The sequence below is a fragment of the Procambarus clarkii genome, chromosome 41 (assembly GCF_040958095.1).
Source record: "Procambarus clarkii isolate CNS0578487 chromosome 41, FALCON_Pclarkii_2.0, whole genome shotgun sequence".
Classification (NCBI taxonomy): Eukaryota; Metazoa; Arthropoda; class Malacostraca; order Decapoda; family Cambaridae; genus Procambarus; species Procambarus clarkii.
Genome location: NC_091190.1, coordinates 30,759,574 through 30,769,281, shown reverse-complemented (window position 1 = coordinate 30,769,281; position 9,708 = coordinate 30,759,574). Strand labels below are relative to the sequence as shown.

At 47.7% G+C, this 9,708-nt stretch overlaps 1 protein-coding gene across 1 annotated transcript; it reads right to left on the bottom strand.

The window, feature by feature from the left end:
• Positions 1-2,760: 2,760 nt before the first annotated feature.
• LOC138373234 (caldesmon-like) lies at positions 2,761-8,217 on the bottom strand. Its single transcript, XM_069339272.1, has 2 exons — positions 7,251-8,217; positions 2,761-3,398 (listed from the first exon to the last, which is right to left on the bottom strand). The coding sequence occupies exons 1-2, from the start codon at positions 8,215-8,217 to the stop codon at positions 2,761-2,763; spliced, it is 1,605 nt and encodes a 534-aa protein (XP_069195373.1).
• Between the last annotated feature and the right edge of the window lie 1,491 nt (positions 8,218-9,708).

Sequence of the window (9,708 nt, the reverse complement as noted above, 5' to 3'; positions counted from 1 at the left end):
TCACTACCTTGGAGTCTCATCAATTACTTCATCTATGCTGGCTTCGAAGTTCTCAGCAACTTCTTCCCCAAAGACAAACCACAGATCGTCTGGTCGAGGGCGCTTCTTCCTCTGACGAGGCTTGGTCAGGCGCTCCACGGCCCACAATAATGCCTCCGGGCGGCTTAATATTTCACTAATTATCGCCCACGACTTGAGACCACACGTCCCCAACTCGATTCCACAGCTGGTACGTCTGCACACTTCTCTTCTCTTCGAGATATATCACTAGGGGTTCCCTTCTGACGGGAGCTCAACGGAGCGCGGCTTTATCCCCTGCGATGTCTGGCCTCAAGTGAGGTCCAAAGCCCTTCCAGAAGCGAGCCTCACGCCTCCAGCAAAATGTCCACATCTCCTAGCCAGTCATTTATCTGTTTTCTTCTTCATTGCCCATAATCTTAAATTGTTCATCATATCCAAGCAACTATTTTATATATGCGTTATCACCTCAACATTTGCTAGACCTTCTAATCAGGTCAGGCTTGATGAATAACTCTCAAGGAGGAAGACTCGTTTCTCCTGCAGGCTGAGATCATAACACTCCACTCCCCTTATTTTTGAGAGTTATTCCAGTGGCAAAGCTCGGGATAATACATCCGCCACCACACTGTCTCGTTCTTCACCCGATATACTCTCTTAGGAGTCTACAATTAGTTCGTTGCTCCTTGCAACATCCGGCTCACAACTCTCCAGGAACATGATCTTCTCACAAACGATCCGACACCTCTGGCACCTCTTGGCTAGGCCTGTCCTCCTTGGACGCCTGCACTCCATTGGTCCACTCTACTTATTGTTTCCACCCTCCGTTTCCTCGTCTTCTTCTCTTCACGTCCAGAGTCAGACATCTGCTGTCTGTACCTTCTCTGTCGTCTTCATACTTCCTTCTACTGCCATTATACTTTCGTCTCCTGTCATCATACTTCACTCCCTCGTCTTCACCGACGGATTCTCCCTTTCGTCTCCTCATTTATCCGAGAGCTCATCCTGTTTGACTTCCATCGAGTCCTCGACTTTCTTCTATCCATCCATGCTTGCCATCATCCATCCTCTTCCCACATTTCTCATCTTTATACAACTCCATTTCTTCTCCTTCAACTCTTCTTCGTCCTTAAAAGTTTCTTCGAGCACTGCACTACATCCAACAGCACTCGACCATACATGTCGCTTTGCCTCTCCTAGAGTGCTCGTAAGCATCTCTCCACACATGCTGTCTCTTCCCCTTTTATTTTCTCGGCTATTACTCTTCTTCACTATCTCTCCTCCACGTTTTCTGTGAAACATGTCAACTCTTGACATCTCAAACAACTTAACTCCACTATCCATATGCCTCTGTGCTCGTGGACAACTTGACGCTCTACTCTCGTCCTCGGTATGTCCACATCCTTCCTCATTCCTACTCAGCACAGTTGCATTCACCTTCCGACTCTTAATTTCAGCAGTCTGGGCTCTACTCAGGTCCGCTCTCTTCACATGATTCTTCTTCGGCATGGCCATCTTCACTTTTGACCTCACCAAGACTTCATTTTCCTGGGCTGGACCTTCATCAAACAGCCATGCTATATCTACATCGATATCTTCCACCGGTTGAATCGACACTGTATCATCTTCTCCAGCGTCTTCCTTGTCGGCCACCTCTGTCTTCATCACTACCGAGACAGGGTACTCAATGGCTTGGCGGTCTCATGACTCATCTTCTCGGATGTCAGTCAGGTTCACACTCTCAGGTGTCCCACCCGTGCCGTGGCCTTCTGGGCACTCCTCTGGCACAGTCTCCGCTATGACTCTTGGCAACACCTTTGTCCCGCACAAGTCATTTCCCAGGATCACTTGGACTCCTGGAACAGGTATGTCGGGGCACACTCCCAACATCACCTCTGCGACACATATTCCGACCTAAGCTGGACAGCACATACGGGCATGTCACTCTCAGACAATAACCCATATACTTTCATCTTCCCACTGCTAGCTAACCGTCGACCATTCCCAATCAGGCTTCTCGTAATCAAGCTCTGATTAGCTCCGGTATCTCTTAAGATACCAACTTCTACCTCAGGTGGCCTCCTATACTGATCCAACCTTTGCTCATGAACGGCCTATACCTCTCGTTCACTAAGTTCACCTTCTGTGGTTTGTCTCGGAACACATTAGTATATTTACCTCGGGGGTCACACATGGCCAGGGTCACAACTCTCTTGCCCTGCCTACAGTCTCGCATCACGTGACCCAATCCGTTACAATTGTAACAACCTCACCTGGGAGAAATCTCTCCTATACGAACCAGAGTGGCTCTGACTTTGTCCACTCGCATGAGAGTTCCTCGAGCCAGACGTACTACTCGTACTCTGTGGAGCTTTACTGGACTCTTGATTCCCTGGATAACGATAAGTTTCTCGTTTAGCTCCTCCATCCTCACTTTCCGACGAAGTGCGCGACCTAGTCTTCTGAGTTTTAGGGTACTTACTTTTATCTGCCCATTTATCAAAATTTTTCTCACCCCAAACTCTTCTGGGTGTCTCATAATTTCTTCCTCCCCAGACTCCATTGGGTCTGCTATTGCTGCGTCTCGCCTCGCTTCTCACTCTGTTCTCCCTTCGTGCCGTCTTAATTCTCTCTCGTTCTGCTTTAGCGGCCTCCATCTTTATCATAGCCAGTTCAGCCTTGGCCGTTTCTTGTTCGGCCTTGGCTCTCTCTTGTCCGACTTTAAGTTTTTCCTGTTCAGCTTTAGCTTTTTTCCTGTTCGGCTTTAGCTTTCTCTTGCTCAGCTTTAGCTCGCTCCTGCTCGGCTTTGGCTTTCTCTTGCTCAAGCCGAGCCTGCCTCTCTTCACGTTGCAGCTGTACCTCATTGTCTCCTGGTTCCAACTTTGGTTCCACCTCGTGCCTCTCAAGGCTGCTTTCCCTGCTGCTACTTGAGTTTACATTAATTCCTTCGTCACTTGGCGCATCATCCGTTTCCTCTGAAATTTCTTCCAACCTATCGGGTTCTTCATTCTGAGGCAGGGCTTCAGCTCCTCCTTGCTGGCACTGTGTTTCCTCTTGTTCACATTGGCGTTTCGCTTCCTTCTCTGCTTCTGCTTTTTGTTCCCTTAACCAAGTCCGCAGCGCCTCGCGTCCATCCTCTACCTTATCATGCCTACCCTTTAGGCCGAAATGGTCTTCCAACATCCTTATCTGCCTCCGAGTGCACATTAGAATCTTCTCGTCACGAGTTTTGCAGAACATGCTTACTCTGTCTATCTGCATTATTGCCTTGATTTCCTTTCGTTTACTAGACGCCCTGTTTGACTTCAACCTAACACCATACATTTTACCGATCAACCAAAGTTGTTCCTGGGTACAATTTTGCAAGATTTCATCATCCCCTGTATCAATGTACTTCTGGGCTCTCGCAAGGTCTTTCTCCGAACCTCTAAAATTCAGGACCGCTGTCATCCTGTCCTGTGAGTCTTCCCAAGAGAGAGAGAGTATACACCTGCAGTCACATAGTTTATTTCAGCAAGCGTGTAAAAATCCACTCTTGGACAGGGTGTGGATGTGTCAGTTCACTCTCCCGGACAGGCCCCCAATTTATTATAGTCTGTGGGTTGGTTGGTGTTGTCGTCGTTGATCCTTCTCTATGGACAACCCAACCCACAACTCGGTAGAGTGCTTATACTAGGAGATCACCCTTGGCGCTTCTGGCTCTTGGAGAGGGGCTCAACGTCACACGTTTAGGGGATGCGGCCTCCAACACTTAGCCTCGTTGTCACGTGCACACACCCACTCGAGCCGCTGTGACTCCCCACTCTCTCCTTATGAGATATGATCTCCTCAATCCCCTATGACTTACTAGTATTACCTCCTACCCTGTCCACAGCAGTGGTTCTTGGTTCTTTCTCTCTTTCTCTCTCCTTCTTTACTACCTCCTGGGAAGCCTCACTAGGACAAGGGCAAACACCAGCAAATTGTGATACATTTACTGGACAAAGCACATACACAATACATACACACATATAATAATAATGAATCCTATACTCTATAATATTACAATCAGGTTGCACTCCAACACCATCAGAACTCTATCATCAGCTTATCAAGTGGTATCCTATCTCCTGGTTCACCACCTGATACTATTAACCTCCTCAAGTTGATCAAGTCTACATACACTGTTGCACCATCAGCAAGAGAATACATATATGTATCTATAAATGTGTACCAAGAAAATCAGCATTTGAATGCAATAACATATCAGTATAAATGTTCATTGATACACAACAATGATCAATCGATCACTCTATCAGTCCTAGAACGCATACGTCTGTAGGTAATCCAGCCTACGACTGTAACTCTAAACTTCAGTGTAAAACACTCCTTGACATCAGAATACCAACAATCACTCACCTCTCACTGCGTCTTGCACGCCACTGACAACCAAACACTATCAACTCCCTACAAGTAATCCACCAGTACTTCCCTTCCACCTCTGGAAGTTCACTACCCTAATATCTTTAGGTTCTTCCGGGCTTCACTACCAGGATCCTCTGCAGCTCCTCCAGGCTGCTATCATGAAGTTTTCTTGAGCAACTAAGGTGCTTCACCCTTCTGCTAGGTTCCTCCACAGCTCTCTTGGCTGCTACACCATGAAGTTCCCTCGAGCAACTATGGTGCTTCACCACCTCTACAGAAGCATGTGACACTCCTCTTCACTGCTTCTCCTCACAGCTCGAGGTCCTCTGCTTCACTACCTTGGAGTCTCATCAATTACTTCATCTATGCTGGCTTCGAAGTTCTCAGCAACTTCTTCCCCAAAGACAAACCACAGATCGTCTGGTCGAGGGCGCTTCTTCCTCTGACGAGGCTTGGTCAGGGCGCTCCACGGCCCACAATAATGCCTCCGGGCGGCTTAATATTCACTAATTATCGCCCACGACTTGAGACCACACGTCCCCAGCTCGATTCCACAGCTGGGTACGTCTGCACACTTCTCTTCTCTTCGAGATATATCACTAGGGGTTCCCTTCTGACGGGAGCTCAACGGAGCGCGGCTTTTCCCCTGCGATGTCTGGCCTCAAGTGAGGTCAAAGCCCTTCCAGAAGCGAGCCTCACGCCTCCAGCAAATGTCCACATCTCCTAGCCAGTCATTTATCTGTTTTCTTCTTCATTGCCCATAATCTTAAATTGTTCATCATATCCAAGCAACTATTTTATATATGCGTTATCACCTCAACATTTGCTAGACCTTCTAATCAGGTCAGGCTTGATGAATAACTCTGAAGGAGGGAGACTCGTTTCTCCTGCAGGCTGAGATCATAACACTCCCCTCCCCTTATTTTTGAGAGTTATTCCAGTGGCAAAGCTCGGGATAATACATCCGCCACCACCACTGTCTCGTTCTTCACCCGATATACTCTCTTAGGAGTCTACAATTAGTTCGTTGCTCCTTGCAACATCCGGCTCACAACTCTCCAGGAACATGATCTTCTCACAAACGATCCGACACCTCTGGCACCTCTTGGCTAGGCTGTCCTCCTTGGACGCCTGCACTCCATTGGTCCACTCTACTTATTGTTTCCACCCTCCGTTTCCTCGTCTTCTTCTCTTCACGTCCAGAGTCAGACATCTGCTGTCTGTACCTCCTCTGTCGTCTTCATACTTCCTTCTACTGCCATTATACTTTCGTCTCCTGTCATCATACTTCACTCCCTCGTCTTCACCGACGATTCTCCCTTTCGTCTCCTCATTTATCCGAGAGCTCATCCTGTTTGACTTCCATCGAGTCCTCGACTTTCTTCTATCCATCCATGCTTGCATCATCATCCTCTTCCCACATTTCTCATCTTTATACAACTCCATTTCTTCTCCTTCAACTCTTCTTCGTTCCTTAAAAGTTTCTTCGAGCACTGCACTACATCCAACAGCACTCGACCATACATGTCGCTTTGCCTCTCCTAGAGTGCTCGTAAGCATCTCTCCACACATGCTGTCTCTTCCCCTTTTATTTTCTCGGCTATTACTCTTCTTCACTATCTCTCCTCCACGTTTTCTGTGAAACATGTCAACTCTTGACATCTCAAACAACTTAACTCCACTATCCATATGCCTCTGTGCTCGTGGACAACTTGACGCTCTACTCTCGTCCTCGGTATGTCCACATCTTTCCTCATTCCTACTCAGCACAGTTGCATTCACCTTCCGACTCTTAATTTCAGCAGTCTGGGCTCTACTCAGGTCCGCTCTCTTCACATGATTCTTCTTCGGCATGGCCATCTTCACTTTTGACCTCACCAAGACTTCATTTTCCTGGGCTGGACCTTCATCAAACAGCCATGCTATATCTACATCGATATCTTCCACCGGTTGAATCGACACTGTATCATCTTCTCCAGCGTCTTCCTTGTCGGCCACCTCTGTCTTCATCACTACCGAGACAGGGTACTCAATGGCTTGGCGGTCTCCTGACTCATCTTCTCGGATGTCAGTCAGGTTCACACTCTCAGGTGTCCCACCCGTGCCGTGGCCTTCTGGGCACTCCTCTGGCACAGTCTCCGCTATGACTCTTGGCAACACCTTTGTCCCGCACAAGTCATTTCCCAGGATCACTTGGACTCCTGGAACAGGTATGTCGGGGCACACTCCCAACATCACCTCTGCCGACACATATTCCGACCTAAGCTGGACAGCACATACGGGCATGTCACTCTCAGACAATAACCCATATACTTTCATCTTCCCACTGCCAGCTAACCGTCGACCATTCCCAATCAGGCTTCTCGTAATCAAGCTCTGATTAGCTCCGGTATCTCTTAAGATACCAACTTCTACCTCAGGTTGGCCTCCTATACTGATCCAACCTTTGCTCATGAACGGCCTATACCTCTCGTTCACTAAGTTCACCTTCTGTGGTTTGTCTCGGAACACATTAGTATATTTACCTCGGGGGTCACACATGGCCAGGGTCACAACTCTCTTGCCCTGCCTACAGTCTCGCATCACGTGACCCAATCCGTTACAATTGTAACACCTCACCTGGGAGAAATCTCTCCTATACGAACCAGAGTGGCTCTGACTTTGTCCACTCGCATGAGAGTTCCTCGAGCCAGACGTACTACTCGTACTCTGTGGAGCTTTACTGGACTCTTGATTCCCTGGATAACGATTAGTTTCTCGTTTAGCTCCTCCATCCTCACTTTCAGACGAAGTGCGCGACCTAGTCTTCTGAGTTTTAGGGTACTTACTTTTATCTGCCCATTTATCAAAATTTTTCTCACCCCAAACTCTTCTGGGTGTCTCATAATTTCGTCCTCCCCAGACTCCATTGGGTCTGCTATTGCTGCGTCTCGCCTCGCTTCTCACTCTGTTCTCCCTTCGTGCCGTCTTAATTCTCTCTCGTTCTGCTTTAGCGGCCTCCATCTTTATCATAGCCAGTTCAGCCTTGGCCGTTTCTTGTTCGGCCTTGGCTCTCTCTTGTCCGACTTTAAGTTTTTCCTGTTCAGCTTTAGCTTTTTCCTGTTCGGCTTTAGCTTTCTCTTGCTCAGCTTTAGCTCGCTCCTGCTCGGCTTTGGCTTTCTCTTGCTCAAGCCGAGCCTGCCTCTCTTCACGTTGCAGCTGTACCTCATTGTCTCCTGGTTCCAACTTTGGTTCCACCTCGTGCCTCTCAAGGCTGCTTTCCCTGCTGCTACTTGAGTTTACATTAATTCCTTCGTCACTTGGCGCATCATCCGTTTCCTCTGAAATTTCTTCCAACCTATCGGGTTCTTCATTCTGAGGCAGGGCTTCAGCTCCTCCTTGCTGGCACTGTGTTTCCTCTTGTTCACATTGGCGTTTCGCTTCCTTCTCTGCTTCTGCTTTTTGTTCCCTTAACCAAGTCCGCAGCGCCTCGCGTCCATCCTCTACCTTATCATGCCTACCCTTTAGGCCGAAATGGTCTTCCAACATCCTTATCTGCCTCCGAGTGCACATTAGAATCTTCTCGTCACGAGTTTTGCAGAACATGCTTACTCTGTCTATCTGCATTATTGCCTTGATTTCCTTTCGTTTACTAGACGCCCTGTTTGACTTCAACCTAACACCATACATTTTACCGATCAACCAAAGTTGTTCCTGGGTACAATTTTGCAAGATTTCATCATCCCCTGTATCAATGTACTTCTGGGCTCTCGCAAGGTCTTTCTCCGAACCTCTAAAATTCAGGACCGCTGTCATCCTGTCCTGTGAGTCTTCCCAAGAGAGAGAGAGTATACACCTGCAGTCACATAGTTTATTTCAGCAAGCGTGTAAAAATCCACTCTTGGACAGGGTGTGGATGTGTCAGTTCACTCTCCCGGACAGGCCCCCAATTTATTATAGTCTGTGGGTTGGTTGGTGTTGTCGTCGTTGATCCTTCTCTATGGACAACCCAACCCACAACTCGGTAGAGTGCTTATACTAGGAGATCACCCTTGGCGCTTCTGGCTCTTGGAGAGGGGCTCAACGTCACACGTTTAGGGGATGCGGCTCCAACACTTAGCCTCGTTGTCACGTGCACACACCCACTCGAGCCGCTGTGACTCCCCACTCTCTCCTTATGAGATATGATCTCCTCAATCCCCTATGACTTACTAGTATTACCTCCTACCCTGTCCACAGCAGTGGTTCTTGGTTCTTTCTCTCTTTCTCTCTCCTTCTTTACTACCTCCTGGGAAGCCTCACTAGGACAAGGGCAAACACCAGCAAATTGTGATACATTTACTGGACAAAGCACATACACAATACATACACACATATAATAATAATGAATCCTATACTCTATAATATTACAATCAGGTTGCACTCCAACACCATCAGAACTCTATCATCAGCTTATCAAGTGGTATCCTATCTCCTGGTTCACCACCTGATACTATTAACCTCCTCAAGTTGATCAAGTCTACATACACTGTTGCACCATCAGCAAGAGAATACATATATGTATCTATAAATGTGTACCAAGAAAATCAGCATTTGAATGCAATAACATATCAGTATAAATGTTCATTGATACACAACAATGATCAATCGATCACTCTATCAGTCCTAGAACGCATACGTCTGTAGGTAATCCAGCCTACGACTGTAACTCTAAACTTCAGTGTAAAACACTCCTTGACATCAGAATACCAACAATCACTCACCTCTCACTGCGTCTTGCACGCCACTGACAACCAAACACTATCAACTCCCTACAAGTAATCCACCAGTACTTCCCTTCCACCTCTGGAAGTTCACTACCCTAATATCTTTAGGTTCTTCCGGGCTTCACTACCAGGATCCTCTGCAGCTCCTCCAGGCTGCTATCATGAAGTTTTCTTGAGCAACTAAGGTGCTTCACCCTTCTGCTAGGTTCCTCCACAGCTCTCTTGGCTGCTACACCATGAAGTTCCCTCGAGCAACTATGGTGCTTCACCACCTCTACAGAAGCATGTGACACTCCTCTTCACTGCTTCTCCTCACAGCTCGAGGTCCTCTGCTTCACTACCTTGGAGTCTCATCAATTACTTCATCTATGCTGGCTTCGAAGTTCTCAGCAACTTCTTCCCCAAAGACAAACCACAGATCGTCTGGTCGAGGGCGCTTCTTCCTCTGACGAGGCTTGGTCAGGGCGCTCCACGGCCCACAATAATGCCTCCGGGCGGCTTAATATTCACTAATTATCGCCCACGACTTGAGACCACACGT

What these genes read in the sequence shown, in the direction of transcription:
- LOC138373234 (XM_069339272.1), bottom strand. Translation starts at nt 8,217, where the DNA reads ATGACAGCGGTCCTGAATTTTAGAGGTTCGGAGAAAGACCTTGCGAGA. An exon ending in TGATAAATGGGCAGATAAAA is followed by an intron (nt 3,399 to 7,250) that starts GTAAGTACCCTA and finishes ACATTGATACAG; the next exon opens with GGGATGATGAAATCTTGCAA.